General features: G+C 43.5%; 1 protein-coding gene and 1 non-coding gene across 2 annotated transcripts in view; one reads left to right on the forward strand and one right to left on the reverse strand.

Annotated features, from left to right (window-relative positions):
• CLASP1 (cytoplasmic linker associated protein 1) overlaps positions 1-26,961 on the reverse strand; it is a 170,058-nt gene that overhangs the window by 106,230 nt on the left and 36,867 nt on the right. The window contains exons 3-8 of the mRNA XM_053948460.1: positions 19,245-19,323; positions 18,906-19,009; positions 18,333-18,424; positions 18,173-18,248; positions 15,415-15,512; positions 14,004-14,071 (exon numbers count right to left, since the gene is read on the reverse strand). Coding sequence (XP_053804435.1) covers positions 14,004-14,071; positions 15,415-15,512; positions 18,173-18,248; positions 18,333-18,424; positions 18,906-19,009; positions 19,245-19,323 — 517 coding nt within the window. The remainder of the gene's footprint in view (positions 1-14,003; positions 14,072-15,414; positions 15,513-18,172; positions 18,249-18,332; positions 18,425-18,905; positions 19,010-19,244; positions 19,324-26,961) is intronic.
• On the forward strand, positions 20,565-20,681 carry LOC128791121 (U4atac minor spliceosomal RNA). Its single transcript, XR_008431990.1, has one exon. It is a non-coding gene; the product is annotated as a U4atac minor spliceosomal RNA (small nuclear RNA).

Genomic DNA, 26,961 nt, shown 5'->3' on the forward strand with positions numbered 1-26,961 from the left:
TATGAACATAAAAAAAATTTGCATGAACAGCTGACTATAACACAAAGAAAACAAAGAAGTATATCAGTAGTTGCACATCAGAAAATGCCAAGCAGACCAAGTTGCAGAAGAAAAAGCCATATAAATCTTTCTCCACCCAGTTCAGTAATTTTTAGCAGACAATATAGGCTGCTGCTGTTTTGTTGTTTAACACAGTAACAGGGAATGCTCATAGGGCACTGCCATCTGCCAGCAGTTGTTACTGAAAACTAAACACAGGGCAAGTGAGCAGTTCACAGCACTCTGCCTCCAGATGCAAACAAAAATCAGAAGAAATGGGAATAAAGGGTAGGGGAAAATAATGTTTTATCAAATTCCTAAACCCAAATTCTATGCTCAAATGTACATAAACCTTCAGCATTTCTGGAGAAGACAAGTACCAGTCACAGCTTGACCACTTCATTCCTTTCACAAGAAGGAGTGCTGAAGGTCCTGTACACTTGCAGATACTGTAGAAGTAAGAGATTTCTGTCTAGGCATAATTATTCTTCATATGTGGCCGACTGCTTTACCAAGTACCAGTTTACTCAGATAGAAAAAATATTTGAGGCCTCCCAAAATATGAGAGCAGGATCAGCCTGGTTCATCTGAAGCTTCCACCACTAACCATCTTGAGCCATCTGAATTGCTCATCTCCATTACAGATCACTTACCTTCACTTCAAGTAGCAAGAATTATTATTTTGTCCAGACTGGAACTGAATGGCTCAGTTACACAACAGCTCTTTACTATTTGTACTGTTGTGGCAGCCTGCAGCAATCAGTGACCAGCAGCATCCTGGTTCATTGGATATAGTGCACATCCCATCAGCTCCCTAGATGTTGTCAAACACTGAATCCATGCTCAGAAGCCACAAGCCAGCCAGGGAAGCAAGCTTTGAACCATTAGTCTGCATATTAACCAGCACCCAGGGGCCTTTCAGGCCAGCTAAACTATGTCAGTTGAGCTAAAAAGATGAAATTACACTCACTCTGCCCCTCTGGTTAGAGTCTCTTGGCATGATTTAGTCTGAAGTCTGTGAAGGGATGAGAACAACTTTGTCTCCTGGCACTATGGAAAAAAGAACCCCTACATCTCTGAAAGAATTAACACATGCCCTACATGAACTTCTCTGTTCATGTCTTGTTTAGACTCAACAGTTAACAAGCATGGCTTCTTAAAAACAAATGACTGAAAGGTCAGCAAGCATCTTGCTAGAATTAAAAAACCCATAAATTAATCACACCACAAACTAAAGATTGTGGCAAAACTTAGGAATTTTAACTTTCTAAATGAAAATTTCAAATTCAAAGCAATGACAACAAATCAGCCTTAGGCCTGTCCAAGTCCACTCCTGCAACCACACCACCTTGCTGGCAAATCATCTGGTTCTCTTTAGCAACCACCTGTGCTTGCCTTCACTTAAAGAAGAATTAGCTAACACAGGGACTGGCACATGTGAAACACAGCACGTAGCAGACAACTACAGATTCACTTTTAGTTTTGCTCAGAGATTGAAAACATGTAAGATCAGGTTTTTTTAACTGGGAGGCAGGAATTTCAATAAAACCTTTATGTAAGGATGTCCATAAGAAGTCAATTAGCATAAACTCAAACTGTCTGCCTTGCCTCTTTACCCATGCAAAGCTTCAAGGGTCCCCACTACACACTCCCTCCTCTTTACAACCTGGAGACTGAATTGATGAAGTCTTCACTGAAAAACAGAACCAAGAAGATGGGCTGGAGAACTTCCAGTCCCTCTTTTTTAATAGTAATTTTGTGTTTAGCTTTTAAAAATTTGAAATAGGATCCTTCTAATTCATCTGGAAAGCCTCTCCCACCGACACAAAGAACTACTGATAATTCCTCATTGGAATAGGAGTGGGTTTGTCGAGGTGATCTAGGTTAGTCATTTGGATTACATTTAAACCAGGCTTACTTAGCTTCCTTTTCCAAATATTACAAGGAAAGAAGGTAAAAAAAACCTTACTGAGATGAAGAAAATTAATTCAAACATCCTGAGTTACAAGAAATATTTAGGTTGTCTACATAGGGAAGAGGAATACAGAGCTCTGTCTGCAAAATAAAGCTTACCATTACAAGTTAAGTTTAAGAAGACTCCTAATAATAGTATTTTGAAGAATGACATGAAGATTAAATGGATCACCTATTAATTTGTAGCAAAGTGCTCTTCACATAAACAATTAGAATACATCCACATTTAAATATCAAGCTTTAAATTCTTAATATTAAAATCAAAGAGCAATCTGCATCTTAATGCTTCACTGAAAATGCCCATGTGCAACTTGACAGTCACACTGATGACAGACCAATAAAACTGAAGTGAAGCATTATCACCCATTCTAGCATAACACCAAATCAGCAGAGGATCTGCATTAAATGATACCTGCTGCCATTTATAGAGGTTCCTCTGTTGTGGCTTGCAGCCTTTTCATGCTGACATCAGGTTGTGTTGTTAGCTGAGGTCACATTCTCTTCTGCCTTTAGCCCTGTTACCACTCGTGATAAACTGAAGAGCTGAATATCAGACAATCTCAAATGACACTGGCAAACCTTGCCTTCAACTTACTGACACACACAGCTAAAAAGTACTGAGTAAAAAAAAAAAAAAAAAAAAAAAAACACTGAACCAATTTGAAGATCTTCCATAACTACTGCATGCTACAGGAGAAAATAATGAAATAATGGCATAATTTAGGTTAAAGGGGACCTCTGAAGGTCAAGTAATTCAACCTCCTTTTGAAAGCAGGGCTGACAAAGTTGTATTGCTCAAGGCCACATCCAGACTCAATTTAAAAACCTCACAGATGAAAATCCTCTGAGCAACCTCTTCCAGTGCTTCACTCACTATCTTCAAAGTGAAGAAAAATATCAACTCATGGGAAGAAACCCAAGCATAAGGCTGTCCTCTCAGTCCTTTAATAACGTGGACTACTGGAACTTGCATAAAACAAACTGAAAACCTCTTGATGATAAAAACCTTACTTCTAATTCAGAGGTTTTCTGGAATTAGTGGTCTATGCATTATAGGTACAGGAAAGTCAAGATCCTAGCCCAAAATTTACAAGAGGAGCTGCTCATCATTACTGCCATTTGTCCTGTGTGTAGTTTCACAGAAACCCCTTGCACACCATGAGGGAGCAGAGGTCACCTACTTTCAAATACCGGTCAGGCCATCGCTGGCCAAGGGTGCAGAGCACCATCAAATACAGTTCAGGTACATTCTCACCTCTCACTGGAACTATTTACCATTTCTAGGGCAGTGTTTCAGATGGCTCTGTGATCCAGCTTTCTTGGGAAGAAGCTGTGGAAAGGACCAAACGTAACATGCTCACACTGGAGACCCTGAAGGGAACATTCTGCTGCATCTGATGGAGCGCCTGGCCCGGTCTGTACAAAAGAGACACGACCTGGCACAGTCCAACTCTGTCACAAAGCTCCCAGGGCCCCAGCATTCTGCCACATTTCCCACACTTTCAGGCAGAGTGAACAGAGCTCCTTATGATGTGCTGCTACAGACAAGAAATAGTTAGGACAAAAATAGGGACAAGACTGCTTTAGAGCCCATGATAATAAATAGGCTTCAGGGAGTGCAGTGAAGGGAAGCAGTATGCACAGAGCACAACATGAATACAAAGATCCAATACAGAGTCTTTGGAGAAATCCCACTGCAGTGAGACAAAATCCAGCACACACATCAAAAAGAAAGGAAAAAAAAAAGACATTTAAGGAAAGCACTAGAGACAAGTACGGAGCTTCTTAAGGGGGAGGGAGCAGAGAATAAGTTTCAGTGTGCTGGTGCATAAGTATTTTGCCTGTGGAAGCTTGGGATCAGATCTTATTTAAGTCTCCAGTGAAAAGGAGCGTGACTGTCCCTCCACAGCACAGAAGCTCCATGTGATTAGAACCCTCTGCAGATTCAGCTCCTGCTCAGCACAGAGCTCAAACAGCAGAAGCATAAATCGGAGCTGAAGTGCACTGGCAGAGCTGCAGCAGGAAGAAGTGTGCCCAGCCCTGCCTCTCCAGGGCTGCCTCCGGGATTGCCCCTGATCCCAGCAGGAGCTGGGGGGAGTTCAGGGGAAGAAACCTAAATGATGGAGAACAGAGTTCGACCCATTCTTCATAAAGCAGCCCTAATTAGAAATGTCAGGCCTCATTATGAGCCAGCGCTCCACTAGACAGGAGTCCCATTACTCGGCAGAGACGTATGTGGGAGACAGGCATTTCTTGAAGATGAAACATCTTGTACACATCTTTCCTCTACCCACCCCACAGCCAAAGGGAGCAGCCTCACTACACGGGGGTGAAGGCAGCACCAATGCTGCCAACTGCATAAACACTCGCAGAAGCAGTGCCAACACTGTTTCATACCTAAAGCTCCTATCTCCCCCTTCCCTCTGGAAGGCTAAGAGCAGTCATGCCTAGAATACTCAAACAAGGCTTTTTACAACATAGTCTACCAGAAATTTATATAAGGGCCTGTTCATTTCCCATGGAAATCATTAGAAATAGTCCAAGAGTATCAAAGGGAATAGATCTGGAGTAAAAAAAATAGTGTAAATTTCTCTCTTCTACCTCTGCATTCAAGCATTCGTCTCCAAAGAAGCCCAGATATGTCTCATGTTCCTTAGACATCAGCATCTGCATCTCATACCAGAAACATCCATGTCAAGCATGTACAGGATTTTGTTGTGCACTGACAAGCTCTGAGGGAAGGCAGGTTAGGTGTATCACAGGAAAGGGAACAGCTCAGGAAATGTGGTTGCTATAGGTTTTGCCATTCTTGAAAAAAAGCAGTTCAGGTGACACTTCACAGTGAATGAAGGTATTCTCTTCCTCTGCATGGCATTGCTTGTGATAAAATTCACCTGGCTTGACTCTGAAGGCCACCTGCAAAGCAGCAGCCATTAGCAGCTTTCCTCATGAAGATCTGTCTGCAGTGAGATCCCTGCAGGCTACACGTGGGGTGTAAACCTAGCCAGGATTATTCAGGGCTCTCTGCAGCTTTGGGACTTCAGGGGAATAAACAAAAAAAGAGACTCACACTGCTTAGCACAATGCAACAAAAGGATTCTTTTGACAGAGCAGCAGGGCAGAATTAATTCCTTCAGCAGGCAGAAGAAACCCAGTCATTATGCAGTATTTGCTGTCTTAATACAAAAATAGGATGCATTTACTTATTTTAGCTCAGTTTTGTTCTATTTCACATCACTATATCTGAGCTACAAACAAAATACTTCAGCCAAACATAACAGAGGAGGAAGGCAGTGTAATGCCCGACCAGGGCCAAGTACAGACAATGCCTTCCCTGTACTTCCCTCTGGAGTAACAAACCAGCACTTGTCCACTCCTGCATTTTGAAAAAAGCTCCTCTTCATGCCCCCCCAATAACATGTGGCTGTAACAGCAGGTTTTGTTCTACCACTGCATGTTAAAACTGGATATACCATCTGTATTACTAAGTCTTCCTCGGAAATGGGCTCAGCAGTCTAATCTCATCCAGCCTAAGGTCAACGATCTGAAAATGAAAAGTAACTAGGTACAAGAAGACCTTCAAGCTTCCAAGCATTTGGTCTCAGGTTTTTTTAGAAATCAACCAGGTGCTCTTCAGTCTAGATGCTTCAATAAAACCTCACAGTTATGGAAGCTGCAGCTACTGTGGTTACAATATACAAGGACAGGGATGTTGTTTGTTGCTGGTAGGAGAAACACAGGTATCGTGTACTTCTGTTGCCCATAAAAGCCTGTCCTGTATTTCACCAATTACTGCAGTGACTGCTGTGCTCAGAGGCTGCTAATTACAGCAGCTAAACCCAGTCCACTTGTTACACACTCAACCTGAAAATACATCTCATCAAATAAACGAGAGCAGCAGCACAGAATTCATCAAAGTGCTCCACAAGAGGTGCAAGAAATTTCATCTCTTCTCCAAGCAGTCTTCAGCCACCACTGAGGCAGCTGATTAAGGATAGCAACTGAATTCTAACTGGGACAGTGATTCTATATAAAAACAGCCCAGAGCATTCATTTGGAAGTAGTCATTAGGAGACTACTCTCCAGCACCCAGCCAGCATACAGAAAGGGAAAAGAAAGACACCTACTCTTCCACTACTTTCTTAGAAACTGAACTGTTTGTGAGCCTCAGGCAAGGACTTCTATGCCAAGAACAATTTTTTAATTATTGTCATAGGAGCAGAAAGTTTGTGATAGCTTCACTTGTGCTCACTGAAGTACTCTACTATGTACCCCCAACAAGTGTTGAATGAAGTCAGTGTGTGTGAAACACAAACACAACCCAAATAAACTTCACAAATCAGCACAGTGCACAACTATGGGATACTTTTTACTCCCACCAGATTGCCCTTTAGTGTGCCAGTTTTCCTCTACAATACTTGAATAGCTCATACTCCCATCTCTCAGAGAATTGCTGAGAATTAAAAGGCTGACTTAAAATCACTGCTACGTTCACAGTGATCAATGTATGTGTGCACAGGCATATGTATGAACCACCCTAATGATGAACTTGCTCCTGGAAGATTCTGTGTACCATAAACAAAGCTAAGCAATCAAATCCGTAAGATTTAGTTAGTCCTTTCATGTAAAAATGTCACTGGAGTTAATATTGCTCCAGCTTTGACCGCAAGTTCTTTCTGACAGAATAACTACAAAGTAGAGCCAGCTGGGAAAAACAGCACAGTTTGGTGCAGAGATTAAAAAAAAAATGACCACTGCAAATTTAAGGCTTTGTTTTAGAGGTGAAACCAACCTGACATCAAAACATGTGAAAGAATTTGGAAGAAAAGATCATATCAGAGAAATCAGCAAACTACTAAGCATTCCTGAACTGTGATCACCTCCGCCAGCTGTACCAGATGTTACTGCAGTTTCCATGGGAAGGAAGGGTGTAGGATTTTTTTCATTCTAATTCTTTACGAACACTGGACTATAAATTCGTCCTTGCCATGTGTTCTAAGTTGCATGTGTTCCCTGAGGCAAACACTGAGGTTGCTCAGATACACATGGTACTTTACCAATGGGGGAAAACAGGCCCTGCATTAAGAAATTCATCTCCAGATGTGCAGGACATTCATGCATTTAACTTCCACCAGTAATAATGGAATGGTGCACATTAATCTTTTACTCATGAAGCCCACACTAAACAGCAGCATCTCATCCTTTAACTGCCTACTCCTTCAGCCTGTATTTTATGCATGTCTGTTAGTGATGTTGGTAGTAAAGTGGTTCTGCTTAATTACACCAAAGCGTTGCCAAAAGAGCATTTGTGTGTTCATATAAAACCATTGGGCTTAGGGGAAGTGATGAAACAACCAGAGTAACTCTGGTCTTCTTTGCAAGGAAATCCTGGATCAAGGTACTTTCGATTCAATCCAGAATTCACAATACACTAACAACATACCCACATACTCTTCTTCTGACATTTGCTACTGCTACAGTTCAGACAACCAACAGTGACCTGGAGGTCAGACATTTCCCAACTGATAAGATCAGCCAGACCACTGCCCCAGGCTCTTCATTCCATCAGCTGATCTATTAAAGCTGAGAGGTTCCCAGTATGATGAAATCATCACACTTCATTGACAACAACAAATATATGCTTGTTTTCTGCAATAAGCAATGAAGTACGTTAATTATTCAACATAATTCCAACTTTGGAAAAATCATGGATTATTTTCAACTTCTCTTTTGAGAGACAAGAGGAGCCAGAGTGCAAAGGTCTCTCAGCTGTAGATGGTGACGCTATCCACTGACAGGTGATGCAGTTCATGAGGAGAAGAACCAGCCCAGACAGGCTTCTGTATTAATTTCCTGGCATTGGGAGGCATTTAGTGATGGCGAACAAGGAACACCACATACATGTATACACTGCTTCCTCTGAAAATACATGCAGTAATTGTCTTGGAAAACAATGTCCCAAAAGGATAAAATAAAGATCTGTCCTTAGAAATGGCACATATTGTAGCATGCAGTATTCATTCCACAGCATTCAATTCGCCCAGGAGACGTCCACTTTCTGTTACAAAAAAAGCTGCCAATTAACTCACACCTTGAGAAAGTAAATATCAATAAAAACCCAAGGTTTATAGAATTTAGATACTGACCGACTCAGACTTCCTAAAATTAGACTACATCCACAGTATAGTAAGAATTTCAAAAAGACAACAGGTACACTGAATCAAGAGAAAAGGGGAAGAAAGAAAATGCAGTTTTACAGAGATGGCTAACAGAAATCATCTCCTCTGAAAGCTCAAATGAAAAGCACAGGCTTCTTACGTACCTAAAATAAATGCAATAAATGCTTCCCTCCTGTAAATTAATTCTTCACAGGTGAATAGATACAAAGCTCCTCTGCCTTTCCATTTCACCCAAGTCCCAATCCAGCCTCACCGACTACCACAGACATCCTCTTACAGAAACGTAGTTAAAACACACAAATACAGGTTAAAAAAAAGTGATGTCTCTATTTGGCACATTCTTGGAACTGTGATTCAATGCTAATTCAGAAGCACTCATAACCAATTTAAATAATCTTCACAACTGATACTGCAGAAGGAAACAAGTTAGGAAATGGAAGTCTTAATGATCACTCACAAACAACACCGATCAGCAGGATTTCTGAAAATTCATGTCCTTCACCTCTCTCAACCTGTTCTGGTCCCTTACATATGCACACATTCTCTTTCTTCATCCCATAACACAGACCATTTATCATATTTTATAGAATCTTAAACTGAGCTTGATGACACCAGGCTACATATGCTTGCAGACTATTTTTTTAAGTTCCACTTTTACTGCAAGATTGCTTCAGTCTCTACACACCGTTAAAAAGAAATAGAGCAGTCAAATACTCAGACATTTACAAATAAACACATCCATCGGTGTGGCACATTCATTAGCACCTACCTTTCCCTGTAGTCATTATTCTCTGCAGTGCTGGGGAGCTGCTGGGAAGGGCACTGTGCTCGGGAGCAGCCCCACAGTACACGTCTCTCAGTACATGTTTCTCAGCAACTAAATCACCAGCAAACTCACCAGCCTCCTACACCACTTTGCTGTGTGACCTAGCAGGCGATTGCCACCTCTCCTCCAAAATAAAAGCCTGTTCAGCATGCAGCTGAGCTCCATGTGCCCCCCTGTGCCTGCTTGCTCACACCCCTCCCCTTCTGCATTTGAGAATTTCAGCAATATGCTTATTTACAAAGCTCTTAGAAAGGGAGCAGAGCTCCTCTTGTCCATTTATACCTTCCACAAGGATGTACTATTAATTAATGGTGTTCATTCAAACATGACTCAGACATTACTGCTCTCTCTCGGCCCACACAGGTGAAGAGGCATTTATTTGCTTTTTTCATGCCCTAAAAATGCTGAGTCAATTAAACCAATCTTCTGTTTCATTTTGTATTTCAACTTGGGAACTATATTAATAGAGAGCAAGCCATAATGGAAATTTAATTGCACCAGGAGGTATGAACGCAAAAAAGCACAATGCAGCATTTACTGGTTCAAAATATCGTTTATCCGGGACAGTTGTTGCTCCTTCCCATCTGTAATTCAGCTGCTTGGATGTGTGTTGACAAACAAACAATATTCCACCCTCAGATGCATAGCCTCACTTGGCAAATGTGGGTGATTCGCCTTCATATAATAAATATCAAAATAGCTTCCAATGACTCAGTTTTATTACCAGCAAAACACAAGAATTTAAAATAGCTCCAGTTTTCATCTATTTAACTCCAAGTTCTCAACTTCACAAACAGAATTCATTTAGTAAATAGCATATTTGTCTTATACACCCTCCCAAATATAAAAGTAGTTCTACTGAAAAGTAGCATTACTCCCTCTTCATAGGTTTTCAGTAACTGAAATTACCATGTCTTTTTTTTCAGCACGGTTTTAATTAACTTGCTTACTCTTGGAACACACACTCATGCAGTCAGCTACCAAAATTGCATCCTCCCCTCACCTTACTCCATAAGTACTGCGGGGGAGAGATCTCAGCTCCAGAATTCTGGCTTTAAGATCCTGCTTTGATTTCCTTCCAGCCCAAGATCACCACTACCATCTCCACTATCCCTAAATCTTGCTCTTCTGAGTCAAAGTTCAGCATCAACAAGAAAGTACAATGCCCTCCTTTGCCACAGGAAAACAACCATAATATCCCTTCATGCACAAATATAAACGCATCTCACAAAAATTGTGTGACTTACATTAAAAAAATGAAGGTTTGCATCATATTAGAATATCACAATGAAAACCATAAAAAACACACCAAAATATTTTGGTTGCTAATAACTTTGGTTTGGGTCATTGATTCCTATCAGCCTGTATTTTTTCAGTAGATCATTTATTTTATTCTTAATCTTTACTAAAACTTGATTATGGAGTCTTCTGGAGTGCAAGTCTGATTCAAATTCAATTCAAATCCATGGAAAATCTGTACAGTTTATGCAAAGGCCCTTACAGATAATACCAAAGAAACTCATATAGCATGAATTTCTTGGAGTCTCTGTCCAATAGCCTCTCTCTGTATCACATCCAACTAAAGACCATCACACAATGCCACTCAAAGACAGCAGCTGACTAGCTGGCAATTACTAGCTCTTTCATGCTGAAAATGTATTTGTCCCAGGGGAATAAGGCATCTGCATAATTAGCAGAAGCAGTTACACAGAAAATAATTAGCTTGCTGAAAGCCCAAAAGGGGAAAAACTATAATTTTTGCTTCAAGAGGCTGACTAATTATATGCCAAATAACAAAACAGAGATTCACTGAGAATCATCAAGAAATCCAGCATGGATTTTAGCTTCATATTCTAGCTATAAGGGCTGCTGGTAGCCTAGCAACAAGCAGCATACTTGGGCATGCCAAAACCTCCTCTGACTTAATGAAACACCTCCGATTACTATGCAAACCTCCCCCACCCCACTAAGCATTTGATTCTTGTGTTACTAAATGATAAAAACAAAGCCTAGCCAAAAAAACTAATCAAACAATTCAAGATAAACTCAAACAAGCACTAATGGACTACAATATAGAAAGATAAGCCAAAACAAAACACAAATTATTTTCAGAGACTTGAAGTTTGCAGTCTGATTAGAGTTGACTCATTAGATTTCTTCTTTGGGTTAAGAAAATGTCCTATTATTTTAAGCAACTTTTCTAATAGGTTTGTCTAAGATTTCTGTCCATTTGTGTCTTGGGAACCACTAGATAGGAAACCTTTAACAAGTTACAGCAACTCACTAATCTCCAAAGTACTCCTGATATACTCAGAGTGCTGCTGCAATTCCTTCCTTTTACTTGAATCCTCAGTGAACTGGTAGAGGAAACTGTTATCCCAAACAGTACTCTCAGAGCCAAGAGACCAGTTTTTACTGTGTTCCACCATTCTAGAAGCCACAGCTGCTGTCCTAAATGCCCAGCACCACTGTGTTCTGTGCTAACAGAGGTTTGACAACGACTTTCAAGTCTCGTTTTGATTACCACAACTCTGGTGCTCAGTTATGAGTGACCTTTCTACCAACAGCCTGCTCTTGGTTATCCACAAGAGAAGCACATTCACATAGTCACCCATCCAACCACTCTGCCAGATTCCAAGGGTTAACCAAGACTGAGCTATTTCCACTAGTTCCTGAGAAAGGCAAGTCTTTTGCATGTGCAATATCTATCACCATCCTCCCTGGTGACTCTGACAACTGCTGAAAGTGTCACCTTTGTTCAGAAAGTGTCAGGGACACAAGAAACCTGACAAATTTAGCTTGTCTTTCTCTCACAGACCACAATAAACTTGTGACTGTGGGTGCAGATAAGCCTCCTTTTGCTGGCTTAGACAATCTCAAAAAGATAAACTGAAAGTTGCACAGAGCTGTTGACACACAAGATAGGACGAGCATGTAACGCTGTATTTGTGCTGTGCTTGGAGGGCAAGGAAGAAACAACAAACAACCTTATGGCACTAAGGGAAACTGAACCCTCCCCTCAAACACACACAAAAAATGTTAATAAGTAACACTATCATTATCACAGACTTTTTTATTTCTAGGGAAGATGAAAAGAACAATAGGAGATCCTTTCTTTGCTCTCTTTGACCCTTAACCCTCATCCACTCTCCCTTTCCCCCAGGCTACCTTTTTGTCTCAACATTCATACAGGAGATTCTACTGAGGAGCAATCCTACCACAGACTCCAAGGATTGCATCCTACCACAGCACAAGCAAGAGCAGGGAGACATCAGTAGATCAGGTTAAACAGAGTGAAGAATACAGGAGTACTAGTGTTGAGAAATACTGAAAGTCTGTCCATGGAGTCAGAAGATGGGGATCATAATGTCTCAGGACCTCGAAGCAGAAAAAGGGTAAATCTTTCACCAAAACAGTGACAAAGGGGTATAAAAGAAAAAATAATTTTCAAGGAAGCCTAAAAGTAGAAGACCTGATACACACCAATGCTTCAGATGTAGCAATACATCTCAAATCACAAGTCTGCCTCCTAGAAACACCAAACAACAGCAATCTACATAGTACAATGATGCATCAAATTGCTTTTTCTTTTTTTGAAAGTTCATTCTATTCCACTGCTAGCAAGACAAAAATTCCACCTTAGTCTAGCCAAGGGGAAAGCAAGGAAGTTGAATCAGCAGTAAATCTCTTTCAGTTTGAGTGGGGGTTCCAGAGAAATCACCTGGAGGCTGGGAATCTAAACAAGTTTGCTAAGGGATTAAATATTTACTTCCCCTCCCACCTGTTAAAAAAGAACAAGGACATTTGTTTCTCAACTACACTTTTTTACCCCTGTAAGCCTCATCCACCCGGACATACAAAATAGTCCCATATTATGCAAAAGCGTAATTTTAATCCATTCCATCACAGAGGAACCTGTAATAGGTCTTTATCCTTCCCAAACATACAAGATAATACATCACATTTCTGAATAATCCAAACTATAACTTCAGGATTTTCAAATCAGTTAATTTTATTGTTTCTGCAGGGATGAAGTTTACTGTGCTGTAAAATGGCTGTAGCAAGAAGAATGGTGCCCAGAAGTGAAAATGGTATTTTTTCCTATTTAAAAAAGAAAATGCCTCTCTGCTCTCTTGACTTTGAAGAGCATGGTGGGAGTGACTGGGACATCATCTCCCCTGCTCCTGGCTTTGCAGAGGGTGTGAGCTTGATAGGAACACACAGTGTTGAACTCAGATTCTTCATCTGCTCTACTCAACTGTCAGCAGAAAGATGCATTTCCTCACCAAGAATTCTCATAAAAATCTACTGTTAAACAATACCTATTAGATTTATAACACCTGTTAAAATTACTTCCTAGCTCATAAGCTTATCTGTAAACACAGTAATAAACACTTCTTATTACAGTAAGCAAAATACTAGTCTCAGACAAGACAGACAGAATTAAGGCTCAGGTAAGGGTCCTTGGCTATCAGTCCTAAACATACAAAAGGTGCAAATTTAGTATCCTGGTTTGGGACAGACTTGGGAGGAATCCCAGGACACTTAGGAACTGCAAAATAAAAACAACACGAGCTTTAAACAGAACATTGGTGCATTATTGTGTACACCCTCTGTGCCTTTTAGGACTTTTAACTGAAGAGGCAATTATTCTCTGAAATTACTATTTAATTAACCTTATGAACAATTTACATGCACGTGGATTGGAGAACAGGAGATGCATTTCCCTAATGTAACTCAAGAGGAAAACAAGACAGTTATAGCACCACCTTCTCTTCTTGAAACTCAGGCTTCCTTCTGATACTGCAAAAAGACAGCAGACAAACTAAACATCCATTTTATTTGTTGCAAAAACACTGTATATTTCTGAACAATCACCATACTTGCTTCCCCTAACAGAATGCTTGCTGTATATCTATTTGAATGCCTCACCAATTGAAAATTGCTAAAAGCACCAAACAGAGAGTACAAGTACTTCTACTCACCAACTGAAGTCTGGACCATGTTTCCAGATTTTTGGACCTCATCGAATTTTGTGAAAATTACATTCAACCTGTTTGAAAGTTTAAAAAAATACACAATGAACAACTGAATTTAAATTTTAGGAATATTAGAATAATAAAATTACTAAGGTTGGAAAAGACCTCTAAGAACATCGAGTTCGACCTTTAATCCAGCAATACCATGTTTACCACTAAACCATGTCCTCAAATGCCACATCCACATGGCTTTTGAACACTTCCAGGGATGGTGATTCCACCATCTCCCTGGGCAGCCAAATTCTAACATCTCATGATCTTACAGAAGAGATTTGCCTTCACTCAGGTCTTTGGGAGCACTGTCAAAAATGTCAGCAGAAAATGTCAGTGCAAGGAAGTTATTTTAAAATTAAAAAAAAACAAACAACATCAACACACAACAGCTGAAAGGAAAACCTGAGATATAATTGAAAATACTATATTACTGAAGATGTGATATGGCTAATTGTAGATGCACTTCCAGTTCATCATCACTCTTTCTATCTTAACTATTTGCAGAAATACCACAAAACACACTCCTAAAAACCAACTTGACACAACATTTGTCTTTGGCCCTGACGCCTTCCCATTTATGTCACAGGTCTAGCAGAGCAGAAGACTCTTACCACATCTCATCATTCCTTCCCAGTGAGTTTATTACTTTAAGGCACATTGTGGGAGCAGATGTTTCCACTGGAGAAGAAGAGGCAGCAGTGCTGCCTCCACCTGCATGTACCCCAACTCTAAAACCACCTCTTCCCTCTGAGCACTGACAAGCTGCCATCTACTCCATCCTCAGGGCTAACCATGCTCTGCCCTGAGCACTGGAGGCAAGATGCAGAGCAGCTTTCTAACACACCTCAAAGGGCAGAAGCAGAGGGACATGGCTTTGGTTTTAACATAACTTTGGTTGCTTTTTATTTAAGGTTTGGATGGGTTTTTTTGGGGGGGAAGGGGGCAGGGGAGGGAAGCTGGTTTTTTTTCTGGAATAAAATCTTAAAACTGATTATTTTGTTTGTGAGTTTTTGTTGTTTATGACAGCCTAAGTTGCATAAACACAAGCTAGTCTGACGTGTCTCCTGTCTACATATGCAGAACATACAGGAAAAATGTTAATTCCCTTAATTTTACATCAGTTAACTAAACATCTGTAATAATTTTTGTAGTTTTCCAAAGATGCTGTGGTATACCTGGGCAAAGGTACAGGATCTGCATTAAGTAAATCTGAGTGTTTATCAGATTAAAAAATAAAAATTAAAAATGAAACAATGATTCCAGGAAAAGGTTCAATCATGAGCTTCCTAAAGTCTCCTGAAGGAAGGAAGGGAATGAAAAGCAGCCCAAAAATAGTGAAGACCTAAGGACATTCTCAACTTACCGAGACTGGGGTAATCCTTTTTTACTGAGATCAGCCCTTACTCGTTCACCAACGTGTCTGTAAATTTCCACAAGGCTGTTTATTGCTGCATCTCGAACCTGGACATGAGACATGAGAGAAATCAATCATCTTTATAATTTAAATTAATAAATCTCTAATAAGTCCTACATTAGGGAACTAAATTTGTCAATTTCTCAGCAACAACAGCTGCTACTATACACATTACGACACAGTTCATGAAGGAGCTTTCAACCCTGCCTTTCACATGTTAACAGTATCAGTGGGTAATTGCATTGAAAAGGCAGTGAAGGTGTAAGATGAAAGGTTTCATGCAAAAGGAGCTGCTTGGCTGCCTTTGCCGAACTCCCATTGTATATAACAGGTACATTTACTAGATGAAAAAAGGATAGAGGCACAAACAGACCTTATATTACTGGGATATTATAAAATAAACTGATTTTTAATGCTGTCTTAAAAACTTACATTTCTATGTTGATAGCAAAACAGGGAGGAAGGGAGGAGTAATCAATCACTTGAGTCACCATGAATTTTGCATATTTTCCAAACTGATTTGCAAGAAATTGCTGAGCAATCCTTCCTTCCAGCCAACAGAAGAGACATAAATCTGATTAAAGTGTCACCTTTCTGTACTTAAACCCTTCCTCCACTAGACACAGCAGGCAGAGAAGGTAAACAAACAATCTGCTCTGCCTACAGAAACACTGACAGAGCTGAGCACTTCTGCTTCTCAGAAGATGGCCCAGCAGCTACCCCCCCACACACCCCAGCACTAGACATGGAATATCCTGAGACAAGCTAGAATTGCCTATAGGTGGGAGTCAAAGGGCAGGCACACATACCCTGCCTCCTAGCCAAAGAAAACCCTAACACTTGACTCACACCCACCTCAGCCCATTCTCCTGCTCCACAGCCTTCCTGCTCAGCAGGTCACTGCCAGCCTCCAAACCTCCACTCATGCCAGCCCTTACTCAGCACTCTTGCCTCTCATCTCCTGTCCTTCAGCCCCATTTGCTACCAACGCTGCTGGGCACAGCAGTCTGTGGGGACCCTTTGGTGCCCCCAGGTTCTGGGTACACAGACCCCAACCCAGCCTGAGCACAGCAAGGATTGCCTCTGTGTGTACAGATAAGCAGATGCACAGCTGCAGGACTCTGTAAATCCCAAGGAGCAAGGCAAGGAGCCCCACCATCATACTTGGTTTAGTCTACCACAGCAATAACAAAACTTTAGTAATTTTATTTTTGAGAAAATTATCAGAGCTTCAGGACTGTTGTTACACCAGATGCACATTGGGTTACTCAATCTCATCAGTTGAAAACAACAAAAGTATTATTTCTGAAAAGGGCTCTGATGGAACAGCTTCCACATCCACAACAAAAGAAAAAAAAAAAAGTGGACTTGACCTGGAATTGTTTCTCGATCCTCTCTCCAAGAGAGGGCAGCAGTGACCGAGCCCAGCACGTCTCCCAGTGCTCAGGAGGCACCAGCAGCACAGCAGCAGCTCCAGGGGAGCCAGGAGCAGCCCCTGCCCCAGGGCAGGCACCGTTTCACCCAGAGCCACTGTCACAGCGCTTTCTGACTGACCAATTCAGGCACAGGCTTTCTGGGGATGAGGAACCAGACCCAGGAGAAAGGGAAAGAGATCAGCCTTGCTTCCTCCTGCAGTTGGATACAGGACAAGGAGCTCTGCCAGGCACAAGGAAGAGGCAGCACAGAGGAAAAATGCCTCAGTGCCCTCACCAACTTTCCAATTCAGCTCACCTATGGCAGGACCAAGGCACCTCTGTGTTTAACAAGTCCAAGCCCTAAACTCAGGACTTCCTCGGAGGGTAATAGCTTGCTTAGTCCCAGCTCAGAACTACAGAGGACCCTAAACATTAAATTTCTTGGAGTAATGGTTTTAGCATCCTGCACTGGCACAAGCAGCAAGGGAAGGCTGCTTCACTCTCAGTCCTCCTCTTAGCAGGGGAGACCCTGACAGCCACAGAAATATGGCCAACTCCCCAAAGCAAACAAAAATCCATTCTCCAGCTGGGCACCCCACACCTCCTTCCAGCTGAACACCCTCTCCAGACCTGGATCACAGATGTGTCACCCGTGATGGCAGAACAATCAACAGCATTATTCAAAAACTGCTAGTACACATTACACAACGGGTTTGAACACTACTTCTCCACCTCCCTCTTCTCACTAACCCCACATACTTGCATCTAATCCCAAACAAGACAAAAAACATTTAGGAGCAACAGATTTTATTCCACTTGTATTTTCATTTGGGTTGCATTGCTGATTAAAGGTTCTGGTACAGATTGTCTTCACCCCCTATTCAGCAACTGCCTGTACAACTTCTGGCAGTGTACACGGCCAGGCTGTCTGACTGGCCCCATTTGCCCTCCCTGCCCAGACTGGTTTCTCTCTGAAGGTGAGGGGTGTTGCACTGAGCCCAGAGGGATCCCTGCAGCCTCCCCTGTATTCAGGCTCCAAGGCATAGGAGTTCCCCTCCCACAAAGGTTTCCCTCTTCTGTTCATCTCACCTGCAGATTCATGTTGTTCTGCTGAACCCTTGGAGTAACTGACACGATGGTTTAGACAAACTTCAAATTACACCTCTCCAAAATCAGCCAAGGGTTCTGTGTGTGCAGCATTGTTGAGAGCTCACCACCAGCAGCACAATTAGCTCATTTACCAACAAGGAAACCAGCACAACCTTTAGATGTGACTCACAGCAAAAGCTCACCTGGCTGTTTGGATCTCCAAGTAAGTTACATATATGTGGCACTATCTTACTCAGTGTTAAACTCTGAGCTCCAGATCTGGGAATAAAGAACAAAAAGCACCATTATGAATCAGAGCAGGCTCATGTACACAACACAGGTTTGCAGAAGTTTCTGACTTACGCATTGAGTGTTGCAATAAGGCAGAGGCAAATCCCTTCTCTTGTCCGAAAATTCTTGTGTTTGAATCCTCCTAGCATCCTGTCCCACACGTACTGTGGAAGACAGGAAAGAGAAAAAAATGAGATGGGATAAGAAACAGATTCTGTCTTCCAGCAGACATACACCACACCACGTCTGGAGCTCAAATACAAGCATTACACCCATACAAGCAGAACAGGACAAAAAGGAGCAAGATACTTTTAGATCTGACTAATTCTTTATTTTGTGCTGACTTCACAGTAACTCCCCACTACCTAAAACAATACTCATTCTTAGAGAGAGCAAGTACCTTCCAAAAACCTGGAACAATAACTCCTGACATATACCCATCACATCCTTGGGAAATGCACTGACACACTCTCATGTGGATCCTGTCAGGCAATAGCCTTCCCAAGTGAAGTAAACATCTTATAAAAAGGTTTAGGGAAATGAAGCCATTTCAGACAGAAAAATGGCAGAGAAAACCTTCTGAAAGAAAAAAGGTTTCCTTTTTTTACAAAGCCAGTCATTGATGTTGTGGACTGCTGAACATACCTGAGGGTTAGCAGCTTGTTCCATGATTTTCAGCAGCAAGGTCTGATCCTGCTCCCTCACTGAGTCCTTAGAATCTCCCAGCCTATCAAGTAAACTTGGCAGCACTAAGGAAAGAAAACAGGAACATTCAAATAGCTCAGGAAAAAACTGTAACAGTGGCAGAGCCCCTCTGGTCTTCCCCCAAAGCCCAATGGAGGCACTGGCTTGCTGCCCTTCAGCAGAGCATGAAAACCACCAAGAGCCTCCCAAGTGCTCTCCTGGGAAGAAAGACAACTCTGAGTTGTCAGCTAGTGCAGGTGCTGGCAGAGTGATGGTGACACTCACACAGAGACCCCTCACCTGTGCCTATCTGGGCCTTGAAGCGATCTTGCAAGCGGGACACCAGTGCGGAGATGATGTCAATTCCCAGGAGAACCACCTGCAAGTACAGAACAGGCAATGAATTAAGAATGCACTACAACTGCAATTGCTGCTCAGTGCTAAATTCATGTGTATAGATGTGCAAGGTACACAAACCATGTGTATAAACCATTTCAGTATTTGCTGTAACTAGCATTTCTAATTAATTGCAATTATTACAATTACAATCAGTAAATGGTACACACTAAGAGTTGCTTAATTATTTACTGGCAGAAATTAAACCAAACACTTTTATGACAGAACTGGAATTCAAAGAAAGACACCTAGTTTGAGAGAAGCTTCATGACAGCTGCAGATAAAACCTGCTCTGATTAACTAGGCTTACTTACTAAAAAAAGGTACATCACATACTGAATGTACTGTGTAGCCTGTACGTGAAACACTTCGTAAAACTCTACAGATCATAATTGTGCTAGTACGAGACACTTCTCCCTAAATTTTTGGATAAGCACCAGGGTTAATCACACCTGGAAGTCTTAGGGACAGCTAGGCTTCTGAGCCGGTGCCACCGGGACTGTTCCAACACAGCCCAGCTCCCTGTACATACACACAAGTGTACGTATATACACAAACAACAGGACAGTGGTCATGGCCCCGAGCCCTGGCTCAAGGAGTGTTTGGACAAGGCTCTCAGGCACATATGGGATTGTTGGGGTTGTCCTGTGCAAGAGCCAGGAACTGCAGCTGATGATCCTTGTGAGTCACTTCCACCCAGGGTATTCTATGATACTGTCATACATACATATATTTATACTCCCGTCCATTCACGCTACACACGTGTAGAGCTGTACTCGTTGCACACACACACACACACACACACACACACACACAGAGGTGTCCGTATAAAGGCCTATCCGTGCCGCTGTCCCTCCCTGCAGGGGCGGGGAGCACAGTTACCCCGCACCGCGCGTTACCTGCGCGCTCACCGCAGCGCTGCCGAGGCCGTGCGCTGCAGTGCCGCGGCCGATCGGCAGAGGGCGCGCTCCGTCGCCGCTGCCGCCGCACGGCGGCCCCGCCCTCTATGCAAATCTGCGCCAGCCAGGCGCGGAGCACTCTGGGTAGCGTCGCCGCCGAAGGGCTCGAACCTGGGTCGGAGCCGCCCGGGCGCGCCGGGTCCCGCGCGGTGCGCGCCCCCGAGCCGGGCGTCGGGCAGCGGGCGTGCCGGGGGCGCGCCGCCCCTCGCCGGGACCTAGGGGCGGTTCGCGCTCCCCTACGGGCGCCGCGCCCCAGCGGCCGCCAACCGTCCTTATCTGGGGGTTGCGTGGCTGCTCAATGAGCGTATGGCGAGAGCAGCCCTGCTAACGCCTTAAACAACACAGCAGCGCCCGCTCCGTGCGCGGCGCAATTTTTGGAACCTCGCACCGCGGCGTGTGCGCGGCGCGTTCTGAACAACGCTCACGCTGAGCTCCATCGAGCACCCCACAGCGCGGTGCGGGACCCGCGTGGTGCTGTGACCTCTCGGCACCGCTCCCGTCTCCCGGCACCGCCCCCATTCTCCCCTCCCCCTCCATCAACAGCGCTGCTCCCAACAGAGCCCGTGCGCGGCACCCGCGGTGCTGCTCTGCGCTGAACCCTGTACGTTACTCGCGAAGCGGCCGTCAACCCACAGCCCTCAGCTTGTCAAATGGATTCACTCCAAATTCGGCTCCGGAACACCCAGGGAGCTATGCGTGTTGTGGCAGGGGAAACAGTCTACTACTCCATGCCAAGCATTCTGTGAAAAAAACCTCCCTAAACACAAGCCCCTGGATCCTAACTTCTCCCAACACACAATTTCACCACACCTTCTCCAAAGAGCTCCTGCGGTCTTCTCCCCTCAGAGTAACAGACCCTTCAACATTGTCAATTTTTAACTGACATTTATTCATACACCAAAGGAGATGTTTCCTCGTGTTTTTATTAAGCTGTGTTTCGTTTTCACATTCATTTCGCACACTGGTTTTAATGTACCATCGACAAATGCTCAGCCAGCTGCCCTAAGGCCTATCGCGGCCTGTGTCTGCCAGCTCACTGGGAGCCTCCCGCCTGGGGTCTGGCCGCAGAGCCCCAGCAAGAGGGTGGGCTCCGGATCCTCATCAGTGGAGAGATGCTTTTAGGGAAAAGCAATGGGACTCTGAGTGCCAGTCACCATTCACAGCTGCCTGATCCGAGTCCCATCACAGCAGCATCCTGCACAGAGATAAGTGTGCTGCCCGCAATTACAGAGATGTGCCCCAGGGATAAATTCGATCCTGGGAGAGGAAGGAATCCATCTCTTCTTCAAACTGCCCGAAAGCCAGGAAGAGTGAGGGGAATTCATCAATCAAACATGAAAGCCAACACATGCACAGTGCAAACATACCCTGCAGTTCACCCCCAGAATAAGGCCAGGAGGATGAGCTAAGCCTTGCACGACTTTTTGTTGTTGTCCTTATAAATTAGCACAAGGATTACGATGGTGCTTGGACAGATATTGAGGAAACAGCAATTGGGGTGAGCAAATGTTACTCGCAACTATGCTGGATTCATTTATCAACCCCAATGTGACACCTGCCTCAGAAGGTCAGAGGCAGAAAGTAGAAATCATGTTTGGATTGACAGAGTCAACAGATCCGCTACAGACAGATAACAGACAACTGAGGGCATGGCTGGCAAATGAACAAAGAATTAATTGAATGCCAGCCCTGGCTACACTGGACTGACTGCACTGACGAGCCCACCTGTCCACTGCTGGAACAGTTACTGAAGCTCGGCCTGAATTAACACACACCGAGGTCCAGGAGGAACCTCGGGAGCAGCGATGGGCCCTGTCAGCAGCCATCCCACTGCCGTGATCCCGATGCAGGCCTCTCCCCAGGGAAGCCAGCTGGAGGGCACAGCTCCACACCAAGGCACAGGAAGGGCAGCTCTCTATCTGAAATTCCAGATAATGCTGCAATGCTGATAACTACAGAGCTATTCCAGGCCTTTACATCAGCACAGATCGTTTCGCCTCCTATTTACATGGGCCCCCAAAAGAGTGATCTCAGAATTAGAAAGAGAATGACAGTCCTAGGCCTGAGGGTCTGCCTCTGCTCATTTGACTCCTGAGGTTCCCCAAGACAGTCAATAAAGCAAGTTGTGCCACCCAGTATTCAGCTCATTTGGCATCTGCTGCTGCTTTGTCTTGTCTCAGAGTACCTTCTGTAGGCGCCAAGGGCTGTCAGCAAACCCTTCTCCTGCTTCTCTCCAACTGCCAGGTCATCTCTCCCAGCAAAGAAGTCTCTTGTTAGTTCCCAGGAAGCAACACAGCCTTTCCCAATAGAGACAGTACTTTTTTCCAGAGGTCAACAAAAACAACTCAAAGCATCTGTCCTTTAATATCTGGGTGGTGTTGAAAGACTTGCAGGCAGTTCCCCATATCAGAGCAGACAGCCCACCATCATCTGCTCCAGCAGTACATGGTCACCAAGCATGGCAGACAAATAAATCAATCCAGTTTAAAACAAGACACACCTAAACACACTCCCATAAAAGGGTAAAGAAGCTGCACAATCCAGCAACATCTGACTGAGCACAAAGAATCCAGAGTGAATCAGCTCCAGGCTACCCCGATGGCCTGGACAAACTGAGGCGGGGAGACAAGCCCTTCCCTCCACTCACCACACCATGCCACAGCAGGGATGTGGTGGTGCCTGCAGGAACCTTCATCCCCCCTCTTTGCAGGGAAGCAGCAGTGGACTGAGCAGTACATCCCCACAAAGTCACTGCACTCTGCCGGCCTCCTGCTGAACCTTCCACGCCTGGCAGCTTGGGACCTAAATGGGAATGCTGGAGAGAGCTTCTACAGCAGCTGTGACACCAGCTTGCTTCATGCTGCTTCAACATGCTGATTGCCATCACTGGTGACACAGCTATTTCACTTAGAGGTCTGAGAGGTTTTCTTTGGAGAAGGGATGGGAAATGGAAGACAAGACTACTAAATCTCAATATGAAAAAAGGAAAGAATTGTAAGAGTATTCAATTCAACCATGGTTTTTTTGAACAGTTGCTTAGATAATCTTTTGGATTCATAAGCAAAAACATGGAAAAGTGCTTCCATACTTTGAGTAAATTTAATACACTTTTGAAAAAAGGGTAATACATCAGATTACACACTGAAGTCCAAGGCAAGCATTGATAGCTCACATCACTGCTGGTCTGATCAGTGCTGATCAGTCAGAGGGAGCAGTTCTAATTCCTTGTGACATGAAACATCCACCACAACTGAACTTGGGCACTCAAGACCAAGCTGAAATTAGATGTTATTGGCAAATTTAGTTTTGAAGTCAGGTATTTTGGGTCAGCACAGCAGTAACCAGTCTTGTCAGAAGAACCTGGAATCAGCTTCTGAAATGCCGACTGCTGTATCCCACCTGCACAAAACTACAACCACATCCACCCTGGAATAGTCCATCTCCTCTGCCATTCCAAGAGTCAACATTTCATTTTCCAAGGCAGCACCACATCTGCACTAGAAGCATGAGTCCATCTCCCCAGCCTAACAATCCTCACACAGACACAGATGCTAAGTTTTTTTGTACAACACAATTTGCAAAACCCAGCAAACAAAAAGGCAGCAACATTAGCACAACTGGTTTTACCAGCATGACTACAAGCTATGGTCAAAGAGCTGAATGGGGGAAAACTTTAAATATATATTCTTGGGTTCTTTCTCTAGATTGATGAGATACCATCCATTCTGTTGCAGACATCACCTTTAAAATCCTCAAATTTCCTGATGGAATTAGGTGAACCAAAACACCCAATGAAACCACCAGCACTTGTAAAATAAACAAAATCATGGTTATTAAAAATTCTTCATTTACAAGCCTGGTAACAGATGAGCAGCTCAGTAAAAAATGCATAGTTCTAAAGTGAAAGAAATTCCAGAACTAAGGTCATTTAAATGTTGGGAGATATTAAGAAAAGGTTGTCAAAAATGATCGCTACAGAGATGTATTTTTACCACTACCATTAGGACACAAGGGCACCTTTCCTGTGCTAAAGCAAAAAATTCCAGTGAGTATATTCTGGATGCAGTAAAAAAAGTCAACAAAAGCCCCTCAGTTGTCTCTTGATCTAAAAGCTAGAGATTTGGTAGAACGCATGAGAAATTCAAAGCAATTTAAAGAAAATGCACCACAGAGAAAAAAGTTATCATTACAAAAATTCCAGAAGGGCTAACAAGTATGTCCCAGGTGAAAGACTTGGACCAAGTCAGCCCTCAATCACAGTGCTCCCTACCCTGCCTCTGCTCAGGTGAACTGAAGGGAGGAGTTCCAAAGAATAAATTCACCCTGTTTTGCAAAGCTTCTCAACTGGTCCTTGAGTGGTTGTGTATGATGAGAAGAGAAGCAGCCACTGGGCTTTCTCCAAAGGACATAGAGGGAAGCAGGAGTTGCAGAGTCACTGCTGTGGAGTACAGGAGGCTTTTCTACCCTGAGCAAGGTCAAAGCTCCAGACAGCACAGCAGGTAAATCACCACTGACACAAAATACAGTCTGCTAAGTCTCCAGGGAAGCAGCACTCATGGTAGTACCACAGGAGACTTTGTAGTTGAAAGCAGAGTTACAACTTACTTCACACTTTCACATCTCAATTACCCCAAACACTGCTGGAAAAACAGCAGCACCACCATTGTTTCAGAAAGGTGGTCCTGCTTATGCAGCACCTTACAGCTATGGATACTCAATGCTTAGTGTCTTCACATGAAATGACATCAAAACAAAACATCTGCTCTACCAACTGCTATTACCTTTGGTTCCTCACCACACAATAGTTAAATATCTTAGTCACAAACACTGCTACTATTCCTTACATTTCCATTGCCCCCAGCTGAGCATTTACACTTACAGCCAGCTCCTCACCCAGGAAGGAAAAATTAATGTAACTCTGTGAGCACTGATGAGATCTTACCCAGGGATCAGCTTGGGATCAGGACCACTACTTCCCTGTAGCTTTGGTAACTAGTTGCATCCCAGAGCTCAAGGCATAATGAAGCCTCATACAATGAGGCTTCATTGTATGAAGCATTCCTTTCGCTACAGAAAAGCAAAAAGAATATGGCAAGGAAAATAAAAAGGGCATTGCATTGCCCTGTTTAGTTTTTTGTAGGAAAATGGAAATCCTTTATTATGGTAACTAATCAATTGCCAGCACAGCAACATGCCTTATTAACAGACCAGGCTGCTTTACCTAATGCCTTTCCCTCCATTAGCAGCAAAAGGCTACAGTGCACAGAGCCAAGTGAGAAATCACACTGGGAATCTGCCTGCAGGCATATTAGCTGGAGCACCTCAAAAGCTCCTAGCACAGAAGCACTGACCCCAACTCCATCTCTAACACTACAAGAATAGAAAGGGTCAACACATTTTAAAACTGGAACAGAAGTGTTTCTGAGGGTTTAGACAGCATCTGGAAAAAAACAAGGCGAACACACAACCTAGTAGATAATCACCGACAATCTTCTGCTCCCTTAGGACTCGCAAAGCCTAGTAACAACTGTGAGGATGTTCAAATATCCAGATACTCCCCTTGATCACTAGTTCCCAAGCTTCTGAACATCTGCACTTCCAGATTACACCATTCAACACCAGCTTTTATGAGGAACAGCAATGCTGCAATGCAATGGATGACAGGATGCATGACCAGCCTCATGAGGAGGGCACCAAAGGGGTGCAGACACAGCAAAGTCCCACCAGCTGTTGGCAATGTGAAAAAGCTGGGGATCAATCAGGGAGGGAGAGCAGCCACAGCGATGAGGAGTAGGCAGCAGCCAAATTGAGTAGGAAACTTACTAGATGATGACAGCTCTTGCTAGATCGTAGCTAATGAAGCTTTGTTCTTGTCTTGTTTGGGAAGAAAGGAACACACTCAAAAAAGCAATAGCATTTTCAGTAGCCACAGTCTTTATAACACTTTGGAAACACCCTAAGACCTAGAGCTTTCACAGCACCTCCCACCCTGCACAGACAGACTGCCTGCTCAGCATGTACCACGCTGTCCTACGCCTTTGGAAAGTGTCTCCAGACACAGTCAGCAACAACTTAATGGTACAACAGTGAAGAACTCCATTCAGAAAAGAAGAAAGGTTCAAGATGCCTTTGTCAGCCACAGAAAGATACAAAAGCCCAGGAAAGTGAAGAGATGGGTGCTAGGTAGAGAAAAGGGTGAGAGGTGGGAAGAAGGATTCCACAGAGGAAGGCACCATCTCAGCCAGAATTCTGCTCAGACTCTTTCTGACCCACTCGGGAGAAAGCCCAGAGGATGACCCTTAAAGGCATGGGTTAAAACACTTCCCAGTCTCACCAACGCCAGTGAGGGGTGCAGCTGAGCTACATCTAACCCAGCATCTACAGCAGCCACAGGATCTAGCACAGCCCATACAGTGTGGATCTGGTGGAACCAGATCACAGCAGATACATACCAGTGCCCATCTGCAAGCTGGGCAGCTATCAGCATGCACTCTGCTTGAGCTGCTGTGTGATCCTGCAAGGGACAGGGATGTTTGAGTGAAGTGACACCAGTGGCCCAAGCCTAGCACTCTGCAGACCTTCTTACACAACTTTTGATTCAGCAGCTTCAATCACTCTGTAGCCTGTACATGCCTCTTGCAACTATGTCTTACATCCATCTC

This window comes from Vidua chalybeata, chromosome 7, assembly GCF_026979565.1.
Source record: "Vidua chalybeata isolate OUT-0048 chromosome 7, bVidCha1 merged haplotype, whole genome shotgun sequence".
Lineage (NCBI taxonomy): Eukaryota > Metazoa > Chordata > Aves > Passeriformes > Viduidae > Vidua > Vidua chalybeata.